General features: G+C 40.2%; 1 protein-coding gene across 2 annotated transcripts in view; it reads left to right on the forward strand.

Moving 5' to 3' along the window:
- KIAA0825 overlaps positions 1-20,897 on the forward strand; it is a 237,978-nt gene extending 217,081 nt beyond the window's left edge. The window contains exons 20-21 of one of the 2 annotated variants that reach the window (XM_082074214.1): positions 11,333-11,456; positions 20,614-20,897. In XM_082074214.1, the coding sequence (XP_081930340.1) occupies positions 11,333-11,453 (121 nt within the window). In that variant the 3' untranslated portion in view covers positions 11,454-11,456; positions 20,614-20,897. Of the gene's footprint in view, positions 1-11,332; positions 16,592-20,613 lie in introns of those variants that run through there. The other variant, XM_082074215.1, reaches the window with a different exon arrangement.
- Positions 20,898-21,097: the final 200 nt, after the last annotated feature.

Raw genomic sequence — 21,097 nt, forward strand, 5'->3', positions numbered from 1 at the left:
AAAATGTGCTTTCAAAAATGTGCTTCAGAGCTCAAAAAATTATCATAGATTTTATTATTCTAGACATCTTTTTTCTATATAGGACATACAGGCACTACTCACATGCTGCTCAGCATTGGAGGGACAACATTTACCCTGCGAGTGTCAGACAAGGAAATGAAGGACTGATGTGCAGTACAAACGTCTGATTTTGGCCAGTGTAATTCAGTATTTCGTCTATCAAAAAAGTTATAATCACTTTGATTTTTCTGCACAGGGATAGACCTGCATGGATAAAGTAATGTAAAGGCAACGTCTTTCCTTTTCTCAGGGTACAGGTGGCTCCTGTGAAGGAGTTAGATATTCCTACGGGCTCATCCAAAGCCCTGGGAAGTTAATCATAGAATCACAGGATGGTTTGGGTTGACAGGACCTTCCCAGCTCCCCCAGTCCCCCCTGCCATGACAGGGACATCTGCACCAGCTCAGGGTGCTCAGAGCCCCGTCCAGCCTGGCCTGGGATGTCTCAGGGATGGTTCATCCAACACCTCTCTGGGTACCTGGCACAGGCTCTCACCACCCTCAGGACAACAATTCCTTCCTCATGTCCAGCCTGAATCTCCCTCCTTTAGTTTAAACCATCACCCCTTGTCCTGTGACAACAGGCCCTGCTGAAAAGTCTGTCCCATCTTTCTCATGGGCCCCTTTTAAGTCTGGAAAAGCCACACTAAGAATCACAGAATCCCAGAATGTCAGGGGTTGGAAGGGCCCTGGAAAGCCCATCCAGTGCAATCCCCCCATGGAGCAGGAACACCCAGATGAGGTTACACAGGAAGGTGTCCAGGCGGGTTGGAATGTCTGCACAGAAGGAGACTCCACAACCCCCCTGGGCAGCCTGTTCCAGGCTCTGCCACCCTCACCCCAACAAGTTTCTTCTCACATTTAAGTGGAACCTTTTGTGTTCCAGTTTGCACCCATTGCCCCTTGTCCTGTCACTGGTTGTCACCAGAAGAGCCTGGCTCCATCCTCCTGACACTCCCCCTTTCCATATTGATCCCCAGGACTGAGTCCCCCCTCAGTGTCCTCTTGTCCAGCTCCAGAGCCCCAGCTCCCTCAGCCTTTCCTCACATGGGAGATGCTCCACTCCCTTCAGCATCCCTAAGGTCTCCCGGAGCTTCTGTTCTCCAGCTGAACAGCCCAGCTCTCTCCCCTGTCCCCAGCAGAGCTGTTCCAGCCTCGGGTCATTCCTGGGGCTGCTCTGGCCCCTCTCCAGCAGGTCCACGTTTGTCCTGTCCTGAGGACCCAGAGCTGGACACAGGAGGTTTCATTCACTAGTAGGAGCATTTGACACACGGCAGAGAACTGTGACCGCTGCCGTCTGGATGAGGGAATTATCCCTTAATGAAGCTGTGAGCTGGGCAGGATGCCAGGACACCCAGGGAACCCCGTCTCCCACACCACCAAGCCTGGGACACTTTTCTCATTGACTACCCCTTCCCAAGGAGCTCTACAGAAAAGCATATAGTCATACCAGGAAATATACCTGCCAGGACGGAAATAGGTATATCCTGGTGGCAGCTGGATTATATTGAAACATAGAGAATCATTTTGGTTAGAAGAGGCTCTCAAGATCATCAGCTCCAACCATAACCTAACTCAGACACGACCCATCTGTCCAACCCCTCCAGGGATGGTGACTCCAGCACTGCCCTGGGCAGCCTGTTCAATGCCCCACAGCCCTTTGGGGAAGAAATTGTTCCCACATCCAACCTCAACCTCCCCTGGTGCAACTTGAGGCCGTTTCCTCTGCTCCTGGCGCTTGTTCCTGGGGAGCAGAGCCCGACCCCCCTGGCTCCAAGCTCCTTTCAGGCAGTTCAGAGATCAGAAGGTCTCCCCTCAGCTCCTGTTCTCCAGCTGAACCCCCAGGTCCCTCAGCCGCTCCATCACACTTGTGCTCCAGCCCCTCACCAGCTCCGTTCCCTTCTCTCCACTCGCTCCAGCACCCCAAGGCCTTTCTTGGCGTGAGGGGCCCAAAACTGACTCCAGGATTCGAGGTGCAGCCTTGATTATTACTTTACTTCTCTATGTTATTGTGATTATATTCCCTTTAACGCAATTTTTCTTGTGCACCATCTTGTGATATTCTGTGTTGGATTACTGTCAGCATTTTCCATAAGGTGCTCTCTACTTTTCATATCATGTATAAATATACTATATTCAAGGATTATTCAAACTGCAAGCTGAAGGTTTAGAATGTGTAAAATGCCAAAACTGCTATCTGAGCAATTTAAAGCCTGCCCTCATCACGGCAGGTATGACCTCCCTCCCTTGAGCTGGTACCACACAAACACATCTGATCCGCTTGCAGAATGGGGAGCATCTCAGTGCTGTCATTGCCATTTGTCTACAACTCTCCATAATCCCACATAGAAATTGCGCCAGGGGAGGTTGAGGTTGGATGTGGGAACAACTTCTTCCCCAAAGGGCTGTGGGGCATTGGAACAGGCTGCCCAGGGCAGTGCTGGAGTCACCATCCCTGGAGGGTTGGACAGACGGACATGAGGTTCTCAGGGACATGGTTTAGTGCCAGAGTTACATTATGGTTGTGGTTGGACTCGATGATCCTGAGGGCCTCTTCCAACATAAATGATTCTATGACTCTAAGAGTAAGGAAAAACTTATTTTACTCCAAGGGTGATCAAACGCTGGGCCAGGTTGCCTGAAGAGGTCAGAGAGTCCTTGGACATACTCCAACTCCAGCAGGACATGGCCATGGTGAACCTCCTCTAGATGAACACCAACCTCAGGTGCCTACAGCGCCCCAGGATGGGACATGCCTGGTCCTAATGGGAGACAGGGGGATTCTGGCTGGGCAGGAATGGCTTTTTCTTTGGTGTGAGCATAAAAGGACGTAAGATTTCTCAGCAGCCCATCGTTTCCTCAAAGTGAGTAGAACCTCTAGGTGCTAGTGAAAATCAGCTTCCTGGCTCCCCTACTTGTTCTGCTTAGATTGCATTTTTATTTCCTGTTATGAACTGAGTAGAATTCTTCTAAAAGAAAGAATATTAATATTTTTTTTTTTAATCAATGCACTAAGAAAAATAGGGGATTATATTACTCCTATAATAATCTGTGTTTTCAAAATATTCCTTTCTCTATGCTGTCATAGTAGCCCCTTCTTAACAAATGGAGTAAGTATCTTGTTGACAAAATATGCATTTTTTATATTCCTAAGCCACAAAGCTGTCAAATTATCAAATATAATTTCTCAGCAGATATATCTTGTGTTTGTATTTACGGAACATACATATGCCAGAGTAACCACATTTGAAAGCTTAATCTTTTAAAGTATTTAGGGTGGGTTTTCAACATCCATTATGGAAAGCCTTTGTAAATTGAAATAAAAAGGGGAGGGGTGAAGAGGGGGAACAAGTAGTGCATGATCTGAAGAGCAGGGTATTTTCTGTAGATGCATTTTTGGTTCCTAAGCTCTGCCACGTAATCACGTGCAGGTAAAACTCACATTCACTGACGGGAAATGTGGCCGGCACTCTGATCATAAGATCCTTCCTTTTGTGAATTTGGCCTCTTGGTGTTCCTGAAAAAATGTATTTATTAACGCTCGAAATCATTAAATTCATTTTATAAGATTACAAAGTTATTCAAAATTATTGAAAACGCGAAATTCTTTGAATATTCACCTCCATCCACTTAGCTTAGACGTAGTATCGTTGATCCCCTTCTTCTATAGCATCTGCCCTCTTGAATGCCTGCACTGTTACCCTGTTACTTGTATACGTATATATATATGTATATATGTAAGCTATATGCATATACATTTGAAATGTACGCATTTGCACAACCAAGCATGGAGTCTTCTTAATTCAGAGAGTCATGAGAAATGTCAGTTGTGCACTAGAGGTTTTGGGGATCATCTGGAGAAGAAGCAAAAGCAGGGGGAGAGGATAAAGTCTGTAGGCAACAAGCACATGTGATCTTAGCATTATTATAGGGTGGGCATTATTATTATTAGCATGATTATTATTAGCATTATTATTATTATGATCTTAGCATTATTATTATTAGCATGATTATATCTGTGAATGTCATTATGAGAAATTATCCTTTGTGAGTAAACTTTGCTTAAGTTCCTAAGGAGTTGAACTAACGGAAAATGTGTTTTGGTCCAAATCTGAGTAAAGCACAAGTCCAGTAATATGTAGCTGTATATTGTTATTAGGGTTTGGGGTTTTATTTGTTTAAATTATTTATGAATCAACAGCAAAAAAACACAAAGTGACTTGTTTTAAACATGAAATATTTTACAGATATTGGAAAAGCTGAAAATATCGGTTTGGGTAAAAAAAGAGAATACTTTGTGAAATATTATTTAAAATCCATATTGAAATATTATTTTGGATAAAAACATTATTTATTCTAAAACATTGGAACCAAATGCTTCCACATTGGATTTAAATTTATAAGGCTCACCTTAATTAAAATAATTTGACAACGAACAGGTTATTTAAAATCTGACCTGTTATTCAAGATCTTTCAGCCAAATTTTTCACTGGTTAGGATTTAAAAGAATGTATTTATTAAAAGGCAAAGGATAGAGTGGCAGATACGTTCCCTAAACCTGCCAGCTCGGGGAATGTGCCAGCATCCACTTCACATCACAAAACAGGAATATTAGTGGATTAGATCAATGTGGAGCAAAACTTTGCAATTTCTCTCTTTTGTATCCCTTTCTTACTTTAGGATTTATGCACAATACAATCCTAATTTGCTCTAGGGATTAAATATCTAAGTGCCTGAAACTTCTGGTTTCATTTCACACTAGTTGTGCTTGTATAATTAGTCTTCTATTAATTGTTCGGTACATTCCCTTTTCTTTATCAGTCTATATCGTTACCATTAATTAATTCATGTCCTATATACACATATATGACTACACATAAATGTGTTTTCTCACCCAAGCTGGAAACACTTATCAAAACATTACTAAGGGCATCTTTCCATTTTTTGACGCACTAGCTACAACATCAACTTTATTGCGACGTAAATGGTGTTGGACCTAAAGGAGTAGAATACGAGTTGTGTATAAAATGGGAAATCTCATAAAACTGAAAATAGAATTTAGAAAGTTCTGTCAGTGCAGAAAGCTAATAAACTGGTCTGTCTTCAGAACAGGATATGGTGACAACTTCAACCAAGCTCAGTCAGTATAAGCCTAATTTAAACGTCCATTATTTAAAGCTATGCAGTTGAGTTGCAATAATGGAAATTTAACTAAATGATTTTTTTTTAAAGAACCAACTGAAATGCTGAGGATATAGAACTTTCCAATTTTCTGCTGGTTTAGAATTATGAATGAAAACGGTTAAATTAAAAGAAAGACCTAAGAGAAAGGGTCATCCCATTACAAGACGCTCCTGCTGTCTGCAACTTGGTGTCTGTGAGTCTTCACTGTTTTTTTGAAGATGTGGGACAGCAAACACCAATAACGGGGAGGGGAACTGGGTAAATACAATCTCTCCTTTCTTATTACAGCTGGAAACCTGCTGAGATTTTTACTGTGTGCCTTTGGCTGCCCTTGACAACATCCTTTGTAGCCGTGTTCTCGCCCTGGAAAACCGTCTTTCATCATTTCGTTCCAACAGTTGTGAAATTTCTATTTCAGTTCAAAACTTCTTGAATATCCTTCAAATGTCTTAACTTCATAGCCGGGACAGGTTAACCTCTGAGTCAGAACTTGCTTTATGAAACGTTTCCCATGTACGGATTTCTTCACTACTTCAAAATCCTGGCTCTTCTTTTGGTCACTTTTGATCCCATATAGTGGCATCGTCCTGTAGGTTTTTTTCCCCTCACTCCCATTCTTGTGCCATACAGATAATTAAAACCATAAATAGTAATTCTCGTGGCATCTTTCTCTATGTCCTCTAAGAAATAGATGAATTCATTTAACTGTTGGGGAAAATTACTATTTATGGTTTTAATGCTTGTGTATATGTAAGAAAGAGGAACTTAGCAAAATTGTGCAGAAATTTCCATTTTTTATTTTTTCTGGTGAAGGACACTGATTTTCACACAGATTTCTTCCTGAAGGCAACATGACTTTCCACCGCATGGGTCTGTTGTTTATTTTGGATGGAGGAAGAGGCGTGGATTGTTTTGCATGAGGTAGACAGAGCGATGTTGTCCCGGTTGGTGTGATTTCGGTGTGAACATCACCACCAGGATCTTCGCACCATCACATTGCCCAGCTGTGCAGCAGTTGTGTACGTGTGTCCTATGGGGATTACGTGTCCAGTAGAAGAATTCGAGAGAGATTAAGAATCTGAAGAAAACGCTACACAAATCACTGAAACGAAGTAGGTGTCTTTGGAACTGTTAACATTTAAAGAGTCTAAATGTCAGTCACAGTCTTAAAGAAAAATTAATCAAATTCAATCTGATTAACCTACCGGATACTTCCCTTTGAATTCAATATTAACATTAAAAAACCAATAAAACATTGCCATAGAAACTCCATGATTTTTCAGGACTTGAGATTACGGACAAACACTGGATTTAGTGGGCTGTCTAACACTGATATAAAATGCATTTCACGGTCTATGATTCCTCGTGCTACAAAAAGTGTGTTTGTAACACAACCGAAATATGAAGTGAAACTTGCAGAGATGTATGTTCTATTACTTAAAAATGTCAAACAACATACCAGCTGCTGAGATTTCTTGTCTGGTGGTGAAGTATAACATGCTAGACATTGATAAAACAATCGTTTCGCTGCCTGAAATAGCTTAATCCGCAGTTGTGTCTCTCGTGCACTTCAGGAAGCACAAAAGTAATTAATTAAAATGCTCTATGAGCTGGCAGCAAGATATTGTATTTTATTTAACTGCACGATTTCTCTGCCCGGTGTAGAGAACACTACTGACTTTCTTGGCAATCTTCTAATACAGTTAATGTGTAAGTTTATTTTGGAATAGAATAAACACGTACATTTAAATTTATAATATATACCCTACAAGAATATGCCACAGCTGGCAGCGCGTATGGGGGTGAAGTCCCGTGCAGAATATCTGCACCCATTAAACAATGGGATGAATTCCATCTCAATTTCACAAAATTGCATCAGTTAGTTGTTTATGCACAAACTATTGCTTTCTTTCGCCTCCTTCAGTTTACAGTGTTGTTTATAAATAAATGTGTTTAGGCAGAGGTTGGAAAATTACAGCAAAACTGTTTATTGAAGAAATTGAAGGTGAATATGTGGAAAATATTTTATTGTAAGTTACATGAAATGACAAACCACATAAACGGGAATGTAAGTTAAGTTCAAGCACCTTTTTTGTGTTTTTTTTCCCTCACTCTTGCCTTCTTACATAATACTTGACAGAAGACCCTCTCTCCTTGTGTTTTTATCAAAATTCCTCTTGAAAACAGTGGTAATTCACATTAAAAACAGATAAGCTTAAGAGTTTGCGATGCTTGAAGTCTGAATATTTACCCATGTTAGGGTGTTTGAATGGCACTGTCTGCATCTGGTTTACTAATAGATTATATGTGAATTATGTCATCTTCTTAGCTCAGTGTCAAACCCATTGCTGTTGCAGAGCAATTATTAAATATTGCTATAATTCAATATGGAAATGCATGTTTTTGGCTATCAGTTAATGCTTCATCATTTCCCAGCACTTCCATACAAGCGGACCTGAGATATTAGCTTTTCCATGGGAAATAACAATGGTGTCATTGGTTTCCTTTGTATCTTGTTCCTTCCGTGTAGTTACGTGTGATACAACATTTTTCAAGACATTGAGAAGTTCAACAGGTATCAAAATATTGCATAAGCACTATTAGCAATAAATAAAATACCACCAGAAAACTCTGTCAACTGTTCGCTTTTTAGACATTGTTTTGTGTAAGCGTAAGGAAAGGGCATGGTTAGTCTCTCAAATAATATTAATAAGGAAATCTTTCACAGTTCAAAATACATCTGAGTTGAAAAGCCTTCTTATGTTTTATTTCAATTTTGTTCATGTTTATTCTTGCTTTTAATTTTTTACATATTTTTTACCCTATAATCTCCACACACTGTTTTAAATAATGACCCGTAATAGCAAACTTAGTAACTAATTAAAGAGTATCTATTAAACTTAATGAAATTTCCTAAAATGTGGCAATCTGCTACAGGTAAAGTCGTTGTCACTTTTGGTAATCCTACATACATGCTACTGTGTGTGTTTTATTTCTGATTTAATATACTACTGCTTTGGTATCAACAGCATGTTCTTCCTTTTGATCTCTAACAAGCACCTAAATGTAACATATAGCCCCTATTACGGTTTTTCAAAGGTGCCATCATAGGAATAATTCCACAATTTACGACATAAACGCAATATCGCGACAGAAAATCAAAGCAGCAAGTGTATCACCATGGCACAAAAATATATTTATCTCTGCTCAGCCCTCTATATCTATTTATATAAATGGTGTATTGATATTAATTATAGGGATAGCACATGGATGCATTGCTACATGTTTTTCCTTTATTTAGCCACATTCAACACGGAAAGGAACGGCATTCAGAGACAAGTTTTTAGGCAATGTACACACAATATGCCTTCTGCATTATTCGAGATTTCAGTGAATTTTGAAAACAGATTTCAAATGTTTAATTCTGTAAGTGCACAAGCAGTATTGGCCGGAAAACTTGCAGTGCTACCCTGAAGATTACAAAAGCGATGACATTTTATTCTAAATGTATGTTTTCTTTTAAATATGAGGAATATAGTGGAAGTTGGGCTTTCTGGGCACTTGGACTCATCATATTGTATGAACTCTAAGCAAAAACGTAGATGGTGATACGATGGATTGGTTCAAATAATTCCAGTGCCCTTTCAAAGTGCTGATTTTATTAATTCTTCTGAGATATAGCCAGATTAAAATACAACAGATTTGGAACGTTTCTCTAAGAGCTACGTTACTAATAACTTAAAATAAGAGAGGTGAGCAGGTTGGCTGTCCCACTGGCGAACCTTGCATTTCAAAAGTAATTCATGATGGTAATTTCATTCACATCCACATTACTTGAACTGGCTAGTTGGATTTGTACCAATTACTATTGCCAAAACAATCACCGCACATTTTAGATATGCTGGTAAAAACATGTTCCACTTTGGACAAATTTTTGAATAGTAATCTTGACTCTTCTTCCACTTGAACACAACCAAGTGGTTTCTCATCCCGTTGAGAACAGCAAAGATACGTTCTGGCCTTCTTGCTTTCTGTCTTTTTAAAGGTGATATTGTCCCCAGACTTCAAACACGAGAGGGGAAAATTAGCTGAGGGACCACGTGTTTGTCAGGCTCATTTCATAGTTCTTTAATTCATGGATACCACTAAGCGAATGCATAGAAGGCACTTTAATCCTCATTGGACCTGCTTAAATGCTTTAAAAATAGCCTGCTTTTTGATAAAATGATAATGTAATGTATTAGTAATAACTTGTTATAAAGTGAACAGTAAAGAATGTCCAAACTGGATGACATTGAAGATTTTTACCAACACTAGCGTTTAAAGATTCAATGAAATGTGCTGACAAGTATGAAGTCACTATCTTTAAAAGGAATCTGCTGATTTATTGCTAAGCTTCCATTAGCCAAGACTGCCAGATTTCCCAGTTATACCTCCAGCAATAACTGTTTTGAATGTATCACGTTTAGCATTTCCAGTTGTCGTCCTTCTCAGCAAACAGCTCCTCTACTTAGAAATACGCAACAAATCAAACTAATTAAAAATGAATCAATTTGACTGGTAAAGTGGTGTTTTGGAATGGCTCTGAGGACCATAAATTCAAATTAAGGCTCGCACAACTTCTTCCTGTGTTCGAAAAGGTACATTAGCAAAAGGAAGAAGGGAAACCAGTCGCCCAGTTTAACAGCGTTCACCTGGGATGAGAATGAAGCAGACAGACACAGTAGCAATTAATTGCACCTAATGTTAATATTCAGATTAGGTTAAGTATGACAGGAGTATGGAGTAATAGGAAGTTAATTATTGCAAAACTTTGATCATAGACATGCGGTATTTATAATTTTATTCATAGTATACTTTGCTTGTTCTGATGCTTCCTCACTCCAGGCAGTAATGTGGGTTGTCAGATTCAGGTTTTAAGGTAAAGGCATGATGTATATATGCTAATTTATACATGTTCATTGAATATCTTTTTCCTAACTGTGTTTTAGCAATCAGATTGTACTACAGAGCACTTGCTCTTTTTCTGGTTTTTTTGTAAGCTTTTAAATACAGTTACAAGAAGCGCACACCGTGCTTTATCGCCAGTAATGACGGTCCTCTTTTTTAGCAAATAAATATGGTGAAAGCAATATACGCTTCCCACCATTCTGCATTATATTTGATTTATTCACCAATCTAAACTTGTACACGGCTTCTGGTTTTCGCAGTCTGAATGAGAACCTAATAAGTGTGGGGACAGGATTAAAGTATTGCTCCTGACATCGGTTTCCTAAAAGCAGCCTTTGTTCCGCTGCTTCTCTACACGTCTCCTACTTTACAGGATCATCCTATGGCTCATTTATAATCTACTGGATTTAACACTTGAAAATATGATTTCTGTGTTCAGCATTCATGCTTTACCTTTTGTCTTCAGCTGGTCTGAACTGGGAGCCTATGCTGTATTATCTACTTAGAACAGAAAGAGATTAATATTAGAGGGATATCAAACTCTTAAATATCCACGAATTTGTAAAAGAGATAGAGCCACATTACTGAGCATTATCTAGGCATAATTAGAGCGATACAAAGTTTAGCTGACGGTGTATCAGCACTATTTCTGCATTTATTATCCTGATTTTCTGCAAGGGAATGCTGTGTGACTCTTAAGGTTTTATATTTAATTAACTACAAAAAAAAAAAAAAAAAAAAGGCAAAATCATCTTCATATTTTTCACTTTTTCCGTTTTAATGGTATTAGGACTTTATCCTAAACTAGAATTGAGTGTTCACACGGAGAAAGGGAAGAATGTGATGGGTTTTGGTGTGATGGGTGTACCTGATGGTTAAAGAAACAAAGCCGGTCAGTTTTGTGGTATTTTGCAATACATTATCCTCACTGCGAGAGGACAGCGACCACTCACATTAAATATTTGGGCTGGATGTCGGGCGGTGTTTGAGTTTTCACCGCGGACTCGCGGCGCTGAGAACACGTGCTCGGCTTCCCAAATGCGCAATGGCTTTTCCAGTTTTTCTCCGGTGGTCGCTTGCTTGTTCTAAAGCCTGGCTTAAAACACACAAAAAATTAATAAAAACTATTTTTCTTTCAGGTGGGAGATGCAAGAAGGTGCAGATATTGAAGATGAGGAGAAGGTTATGGTGGAACACTTGAAAAATGTTTACTTGACACAGAGCACTCCTACTTCAGCGGATAAAGAACAATTACCCTGACAGGTTTCGGGTAGCACCTTTTTCTGGATTCAACATGATTAACTTAATGGCTTAGTTATAATTGACAAGACTAGAAAGCTCAGGAATATGTACCTTGAGTAGGAGTTTTAAACTAAATAATGTTCCTCTGTTACTGTCCAGTCACCCCAACCAGGCAGCGATTGTTCACACATGCGTAAGGCGAGCAAAAATACATGAAAATGTCATAGAACAAGGCAGGTGTATCTCGATACTGAGGAGGCATAAACCTGCATGGCAAACCCAGAACTCCTTTGGAAACGTAAAACTCGCTCTGAAATAATGCAGCTTTGGACACACGCTAAGCAAACACCCATGATATGGTTCTACCTACCATTTAGACCACGGTTGGTGTCGCTCAAGGACCTTTTCTCTCCCTTCACACTTGTGTTCCAGTTGGTCCTGCCATTAAATCAGCCCAAATTTATGGAAAAAGCGCGGGTTTTGGCCACGGGTCTGCAGCGCTGCGAGTTGCGCCAGGATGAGCGCCCGTGGCCATTAGTCCCAAGCAAAGCTGCACCAGCTTTATCGCCCTTGCAAACCCTGACTTGGCATCTGGTGTGTGTTATGGCTTAAAAGACACATTATAGAGAAGCTTATTAGCAGCATCGGAAGTTTGGAGATGTATCTTTTTATGCATCTTTTTATGCATCTTTTGATTTAGAAGAATTATCCGCAGGCAGCGCTCGAAGGACCATCCTAATAGCGAACTGAGAAAATGATAAAGAACGCGATATTTATTTCTGATAAACATGGTACAATTTGATCTTCAGAGTAAGCCCTGTCTGATATTCAGATTTTCCAAATATTAAATGTTCTTCTTTTCAGTAAAACTCGTTCCCCAAAGACTAAAAACAGCCGAGTTAGGTGGCTGTTGTGACAGTAATTTTCATACACAAGGTGCGGTTAATATCTCCGTAGCTCTGCAGAAATTATCCATCACTTTTCCGTTTGTTTCTTGCCCTGGAGGTCCAAGGGAATGGCTGATGAAGGGCCCTGGCCGGGTCTTGTTCAGGCTGCAATCTGAGCTGCAGCTGCTCCTGTTCGCATCACATCGTATAGATGCCACTATGGACATAATTCGGGCCACTCGAATAGGAGGAAGACACATTTTTTTCCCAAAAACTTCACCAGCAGCATGGGTAACCATTTCACTAATGCAGTTTTTCCTCCTCTTAATTGCTCCTGTTATTTTTTTTTTTTATCATGTATATATAATAGCAAACCATTTACAATGAAGATGGGGACTGGTCCATCTTGCAACTCCAAAGCAACAAAAGGGCTTTGAGGCACCGGTACTTAAAAAATGCTAAAAGTATTATTTAAAGAATAAACCAGACTTTTCCCTCTGCTGCTGATGTGGCCATTTCAGATCATAAAGAAGCGATGAAGTGTAAAAACTTTATCTTTGCTTTCTATTTCACCTTTGAAGACTAACTGTGGTCTTAAGACCGAACCCATGGCTGCAGGGATTGCCTATGACGGCAGGTACGGTATTGTCACTATGAGGCACACATGCTCCAAGCCACAATAATAAACTGTTAGTGAACACAAAAGCTGGGGTTTAGAATATTCTTTCCTATTTTATGAAAATCTGTTGCACACCGCTTTTTGTGTGGTCACATACAGCAAATTCCGCTTCTGGGAAACACTTATTCTGAATAGGATGAGCTTTGTGAGTGACATAAGTGAACACAGAGTAACAACCCTCGCTCTGAAATGGGGAGTTATTCCAAACTGGTTGTTATCCTTTAAATTCACAACATACCTGGTTCTGGAATAAGCTGTAAACAGTCATATAAATATATATATATATATATATATATATATTTTTTTTTTTTAAAAAGAAATTCTTTATGCCCCTTCCTCCCTTCTCACCCTGCCAGATTAATTCAGCAGTAATCCATTGGGTAGCACTAGGAAAATGTTGTCTTTCTTAGCAGGAGTATATTTATAATCTTCACCAACGTGGACCTGACAAGACAGAATAACCAGCCAGAATAAAAGCTGAACCTTTGCACAGTATTTGATTTGGATGTTTTTCTTGTCCAAATCTCTTTCTATATGTACATCTTTTAGAGTATCTGAATGTGGGTTTGGGACTGAACTTGTTCCTTGGTCCTTACTGAGAAACAGCAGAGGTTGTTTGGTTGGAAATGTAGTGATTCTATTAACTGACCTTCGGGGTATAAAAACCCATCATTTTGGCAACATCACTTATGCTGAATAGGTACTTTTGCAACATTCACATTTTTTCACTGAAATTACAGTAATAATAACAGTTGTATAAGATTGCTAAATGACACACCATTAATTAATCAAGACTGCTTACTTTAAAGTTAAACCCTTAATTGAAGGAAAATGAAAGACATTTGAAAGAACTGATCATTTTTACATTGTGAGGTGTGTAAAATTAGGACTAAAATTAGTACAACAGATTGCTGCTTTCTTTGGCTTTTCTTAATAAAACAGTAGTTCCATATTCTTAAGTTCTGCTGATTCTAAAATGGGCTTAGGATTAATTTCATTTTGTGTGATGGGTTGATAAAGCTGCAGTGTTTTGCTTTTGTATTTTATGTCCTGGCTCTTTGTTGGTCCAAGAGTGTCTCATATTTACATTTATCCTCAGTAAATGAAGGCAACTGGAGCCCGATTTGATCTCCTAAGTGTGGGACCTGAGCTGTGCAACCACTGCAATCCAAGCACGTTAACTGCTCCTGGAAAGGTCGTCAGAAATAAGAATTAAAGCCTATTGTGCACAACAGACCTTTCTGAATGGGAAAAATCTGTCCTCATGGCTCAGCCGAGTCAGCTTAAAGGGAAACTGTTATATTTATAATAATGAATTGGGTCAGATAGCACAAACCAGGTAACTGTGCGGTATCATTAATGCTTACACCTAATTCTCCTTTAAGGTTTTATTATGTTTAGCTCTTTTTATGAAACGGGCTTAAATGGGAGACTTCATGGCATGGAATATCTCTAATTACATTTGTTTATTATCCTGTTGAGGGTGCTCCAAATCTTAACATCTTGCTACTTTTGAAAGGCGGCTGATAAAATTAGAATCTGGGCAAAACCGAGACAGCATTAACGCCAATGAAACTGAAGGAGGACAGGAGAGAGAGCGAATTTTGGGAAAAGCCAGGCACTAAGACATAGCCCTGCCTTTTAGCGACTGCTGTCCTGACGAACAGTGCCCCGTAGATCGCGCTTTACTTTAGGAAAGGGTTTTTGGAGAGACCACAGGCAACAAAGCTGTTTGTTCTGGAAATTGGCGCCGCGGCAAAGGATGTTCCCCGATTAATCTCTGCATCCTCACAGCGGTGCCGGGCAGGCGCGAGGCTGCTCCTTCCAATTAGCTTCCTCTGGCAGAAATACCCCGTTTCCCTCTCAGCCAGGGTAACATACCAATTATATGCTGGTATAAAACTACTTTATTGGAACTCCTTAAAAATACGTGCGATTTTTCTCTTTTTAGTGACAGACACTATTCAAAGACTATTCAAAGACTGAGGAATTAGACGCGTTGCCCAATTAGGCGTGAAATGGGAGAGTAACCTGATGGCCTACATGAGCATATAGATCTTGCGGAGGTCTCGGCTGGTGCAAAACCGCGTTGGAAATAGCGCAGGTGGAAACAGAAGCTCTAAACCTATTTTAAGTGCAATGCCGAGGAAATGGGGAAGGGCAAACTTGCTTTTTCCTCTACTTTTGGACTCCTAGTCAGTACAAGAAAAGCACACAAGGTCTTGAGCGGGTTGAGTATCACTGAGGGCCTTGTAATACCCATCAGAAAGATGGTGGAGGAACCAGATTATTCCTCTCTACAACAGCACTTGAGAATAGACTGCCAGTTATTATCGCAGTAAGTGAAACAATTATACGGAGCTAGCGAAAAAAACATTCTAAAAGTCAAGGAATCATGCAAAACAGCAAAAATAAATCCAAACCCTTTCTTCTTTTTTTTCTGAAAAACTGATTCTATAACAAGTGTCGCAGGAAGAAATGGCAATTTCCAAGTACTAATGGCATAAAGTGATGATACTAATTAAGATTTTAGGTCTGCATTTAGTACACAACCATCCCTAAGCTGACAAGGAGACACTCAAGTCATGGCCAGTGCAAATTTGATGACTACCAGATCAAGTCCTTCAGATTTGTGACAACTTCAGCTGCTAGTAGGTTGCAACCATCTCTGAGGAGATACTTTATAATGTTTCCTACTGAAGAAAGCAAAGTAAAACAGCTCGTTACCCAGTTTCTGCAGTAAATTGGCCAAGGCATCAATAGACATCTCAATGTCTACAACAGCCCTGAGTTACATCTCTTCTCTGAACCACATAATGGTGATCACGTTGTAAAACAAGGACTCATGCATTAGGGAACGATCAATGGTTAGCAATACACCCAGATGTGTTCCTTAAAATAAGTGTTAATGATATGGTCAAATATATATTTTGTCACTAGATGGATTCACGAGAGGACAGCAATAACTTTACACAAGTAACTTCGGTAAATTTTGTAAATTTAAATTTAAAAAACTTTGTAATTACCTAATGTGCAAGTACTTCATTTTTTGTCCCATAATCTATGTTTTCCATGTAAAAAGTCTACTAACATTTGGATATTTAGATAAAGAAATAGTATCAAATAGATCTTCATGTGTCATCTTGACTCTGTTTTGTTTTCCACCTCAATATTGTCTTTCAGGAATCCTTTAAAAACCTACTGATTAATTTTTATTATAATTTAGGATGTGGGCACTGCTGGCACTCAGTTATACGTGGATAGATAATTCATTTTCTAGCCTAACTCATAAAGACTTAAAGTGTTAGAGGTCCTATGTGGTTAATAATTTCAGATTTAAGGTTGTCTGAACACTTCTGCTCCTAATATCCCACATGCATTTTGTAATATCGATGTTTTTGCATTGTTCTAAGCTACCTGTGTTACACGTGATACTGGGAGCTATTTGTATGCGTTGCTGTCCGTGAGTTATTTATGCTTTTTACTAAAACTAATGTGTTTTGCCCCAGGTTTTATTTCCTTTAAGTTCTCTGAACTTTTAATTTACACTTGGAAATTCATAGCACATCTGTTTTCACAACCTACAAACACCTACCTACATATCAATAAAACCTATGCATTCTTTAACCTGATACACGCTCTTAGAGAACCAAGAACCTAATAAATGTAAAATTCAGACCAACCACCTGCAAGGTTATAATTCAAGAAATGCAGTAGTCATTTCCACTCGGAATTTCACCTCTCTGATATTCCAGAAAAAGCACCTTTAAGGAGTTGTTCCATATGTCACAGAATCCCAGAATGTCAGGGGTTGGAAGGGCCCTGGAAAGCTCATCCAGTGCAATCCCCCCATGGAGCAGGAACACCCAGATGAGGTTACACAGGAAGGTGTCCAGGCGGGTTGGAATGTCTGCAGAGAAGGAGACTCCACAACCCCCTGGGCAGCCTGGGCCAGGCTCTGCCACCCTCACCCCCAACAAGTTGCTTCTCACATTTAAGTGGAACCTCCTGTGTTCCAGTTTGCACCCATTGCCCCTTGTCCTGTCACTGGTTGTCACCCAGAAGAGCCTGGCTCCATCCTCCTGACACTCCCCCTTTCCATATTGATCCCCAGGAATGAGTCCCCCCTCAGTCTCCTCTTGTCCAGCTCCAGAGCCCCAGCTCCCTCAGCCTTTCCTCACACGGGAGATGCTCCACTCCCTGCAGCATCTTGGTGGCTGCGCTGGACTCTCTGCAGCAGTTCCCTGTCCTGCTGGAACTGAGGGGCCACAACTGGACACAAGATTCCAGGTGTGGTCTCCCCAGGGCAGAGCAGAGGGGCAGGAGAACCTCTCTGACCTACTGACCACCCCCTTCTAACCCACCCCAGGTCCCATTGGCTTCCTGGCCACAAGGGCCCAGTGCTGGCTCATGGTCACCCTGCTGTCCCCAGGACCCCCAGGTCCCTTTCCCCTACACTGGTCTCCAACAGGTCATTCCCCAATTTATACTGGAACCTGGGGTTGTTCCTGCCCAGATTCAAGACTCTACACTTGCCCTTGTTATATTTCATTAAATTTTTCCCCGCCCAGCTCCCCAGCCTGTCCAGGTCTCTGATGGCAGCACAGCTTCCAGTGTCACCCACTCCTCCCAGCTTGGTGTCATCAGCAAACTTGCTGACGGTCACTCTATTCTCTCATCCAAATCATTGATGAATATATTGAATAGTACTGGCCCCAGCACTACCCCGCGAGGCTCTGCACTAGATCCAGGCCTCAACTGGACTCTGCCCCATTGACCACGACTCTCTGGCTTCTTCCCTTCAGCCAGTTCACAGTCCACCTCACTACCCAATCAATGTTCTGGGCTCTCCATTGGTATCTTGTTGTTCTAAATAATAAATATGTCTTAAGCGGGTTTTATTATGTGGATTAAGGTTACGCTTTCTCTCTAGAGGATGGAACGAACATTGGGAAGTAAGGGATCGAAATGGCAGGTGGTTTTTGTTCTGGCGTGTGGACTAGCAAACAGAGTAGTTCCTACAGCAAACTAGATGTGGCTTTGGGAGGATCCCAAATTTGACTAGAGTGAGAGAAAGGGATGAATGGGCGGACCGATGGAGGTTGTTGCATTAACGCAATGCAAATGTGTGATGTTAATCATCTGGCCTCCTCTGCAGACAAATAATTAACCTTCAATATTTCTGACAACTACCCATGAACTGACGTTGCTGAACCAGACCGAAGCTCCACCAGACGTGCGTATCAGAGCACAGACACCTCCAAGCTAACGAGCCAGAGAATGCAGTTCAATTTTCCATCTTTTAAAGGTCCTGGTGCAGTTCTTGCATTTGTGAACCAAAACCGACCTTTTGTTTTCCTTCCCTCCCCTCCTCACCCAATTTTGGCTCAGTCTGTCGGTTTTCTCCAGTTTTATGACTGTTCCTGCCGTTCCCAGATGAGGCCACGACCGCGCCATACACAGCAATGTACTAAATACATAGAAAGTGATTAACTGTCCCAAAGGATATCTGGTATAGGCAGAGCAGTAGTTCTCCAAACCCAGCAGTCACTTTTTTGGTTAAAGATTTTGCATTTTAACCCAACATTCTTTGACATTTGCGCAGACAAATACCCAGCTGACAAGCCTCAGGGTGAGACATACCAAGATGTTTCACAGGAGCTTCTTTTGTTTTAAGGAGAGGACAGGACGGTCAAGAGATTGTTTGTTAATTATTATGCTTATATTATTATGTTAATTTATTTTTTTTGTTGCTGTTTTGGTTTCTTTCCATCCAGAATGATGATTGGCCAGTAAGTGACAATCGGCACAAGCAGTCTGGGCATTGATGAAGTCACAAAAAGGGCCAGTAGCAAAGTACTTTGTGAGTTTAGTCATTGTAAAAAGTGCCCATCAATGGCTATAGGCACTACAGAAAACAATTAAATCTAAATCTCTCTGCTAAAATGGTCTATCATTATTTCTCAGTTCAACTTCATCAGGTCTCTCACTGATAAAACACTCCTTCCATGGTTAGAAGTGGGAAGAATCTTACGTGCTGTGCCTTTTCAGGGATCTCACTCTTCCAAATCGAGCTCCAAAAGGTGCAGTTAAGCTACATAACGGAAAAGGTACATGTGCTGGGTTTTGCATTTTATGTGTGCACAAATTGTTTAGATGACAGTTGTACAATTTTTTTTAAAAAGTTATATAATACCCTGGAGCAGTCATCTGCTCTTACATGCATAATTTATTCAAAAATCATTTGTGGAGTTGAGGGATTGATAGTTTGGCACAGAAAAATTATAGGTACGCTAAGTACACTCTTGCAAAAATAAATCATGCAATCATATATTGAGAGCCAATATTTCAAAATCCAAAGTACAATTAAATTGTTTGCACATGTAACAGCGGTGAAATAACTTTGCAAGGTTTACATCGTAAACCCATATATCTGCAGAGTAAATAGTAGAACACAGACCATAAAGTTCTGTCAATAGCATTGCTTTCAATCTTTGTTTCATTGCGCCAAAACTTTTCATACCAGTCTGGCATTTCTTTGAACTATATACAGGACCAAAGAATTAGGAGTGGTAACTTGAAATATAGATCACGTATATTTAATCTTTACAACAAATGCAAGAGCAGTAAGTGAAAAACAAAGACATAACAGACTGTAAAAACTCTCAAGAACATATAACGAAGCATAAGAGTGAATGTCATGACAGATTTATGTATGTTCGAGTTTCAGCAAAAACTGCTAAAGACAAATTTGAGAATATTTGTGTATCATACTTTTGGCACAATAGCAGGAACCAAAATAAATTATCCAGGAATAAGACATAGAAACAGATTCGGGGTGTAAACAACAAGCAAAATAAGAATTTTGAATTAAAGAAAATTTTCAGGCCAAAAGAAAGGCTTTTCAGTCTTGCAGAACACTCCAGAACAAAGCTGGTTTTTCATGAGTTCTCAGCATTTCACTTTTTAAAAAGTTTCTTATATAATTCTTGTGAAAAGTGTTTTACAAAAGGTAACATATCATCTTTGTCGGGAAAGCTAGTGTATTTTTATTTTTCATGAAGCGCATTCTCAGTATTTATGCACGGTAATCAAAAAGCCTATTCCATCAACATCAAGCCAGAAGAATGAATGAAAACAAACCACAAAAGGAATCCTTAAGAGTTGTTTTGTTTTCACACTATATTTTCTTTTGGAATTAGTATCAGAAAGAATCTTTGTGGCCCAGAAGACACAAGATAACTTTTCCCAAGCATCACACAACCTAAAGGTTGCTACTTTTAAATGCAACTGCTAGATGACAAGACTACGTATTTATTTTTTAACCTCTGGAAATAATAGTTTTCATTGACAAAAAAAAAAAAAAAAAAAAAAAAATTCATTTTTAAGATTAAAAAAATGTATATGTTTTCCAGACCTGTGTATGACAAGAGCTGGGTTGAAGCTGCTCGGTCGCGAGGCCTCTTGTGCAAACGCGTTGCTCAGCGTTAAGTAATATCTTGTGATTTTTATAAAGGAGGTGAAATGAGACGCTCAGTAGGACACAGTGAAAGTACAACGCACTTTTCCACAGGATTCTTCTCTACTGATAATCTTTGCATGTTTCCCACAGCAAAGGATTCCTAAACCAGACCGAACGCTTCAATTCCAGGATTCAGCGCAAAGCTCAAGTGGAATAAACAGACTGCTTCACATTTACTGCAAACGCGAATCCAACCCACGTAAAATAACAGCGACCGGCCCCAGCATGGCCGGGTGCCCCTGTCTGAACTGCGTTTGTGAGGTTTCACCTGCTCCTACCCAGCAGAAATCTGTCTGAGAACTGAAGATGTTAATACTTTGCATTGTCAAGTGCTGGAAGCAGAAATGTAGGTAATTCTGAAGAAAGGGCTGCAGTGTTCCACCGGCACCGAACCACAGGAGCATTTAACAACTGCTTATGAAAGCTGCACTGCAGGATCGCTGTTAAAATCAAGACATCCTCCTTGCTACAATCATCTATCAGCTGCTTCTAAAATCATGCCCACCTTCTGTGTGACATCTGGAGGAGATGAAGTTTTAATTGTGAGCGGGTGGTATAAAGAAAATAGGAAATA

This window comes from Streptopelia decaocto (genome assembly GCF_964273445.1).
Source record: "Streptopelia decaocto genome assembly, chromosome: Z".
NCBI classification, from domain to species: Eukaryota; Metazoa; Chordata; class Aves; order Columbiformes; family Columbidae; genus Streptopelia; species Streptopelia decaocto.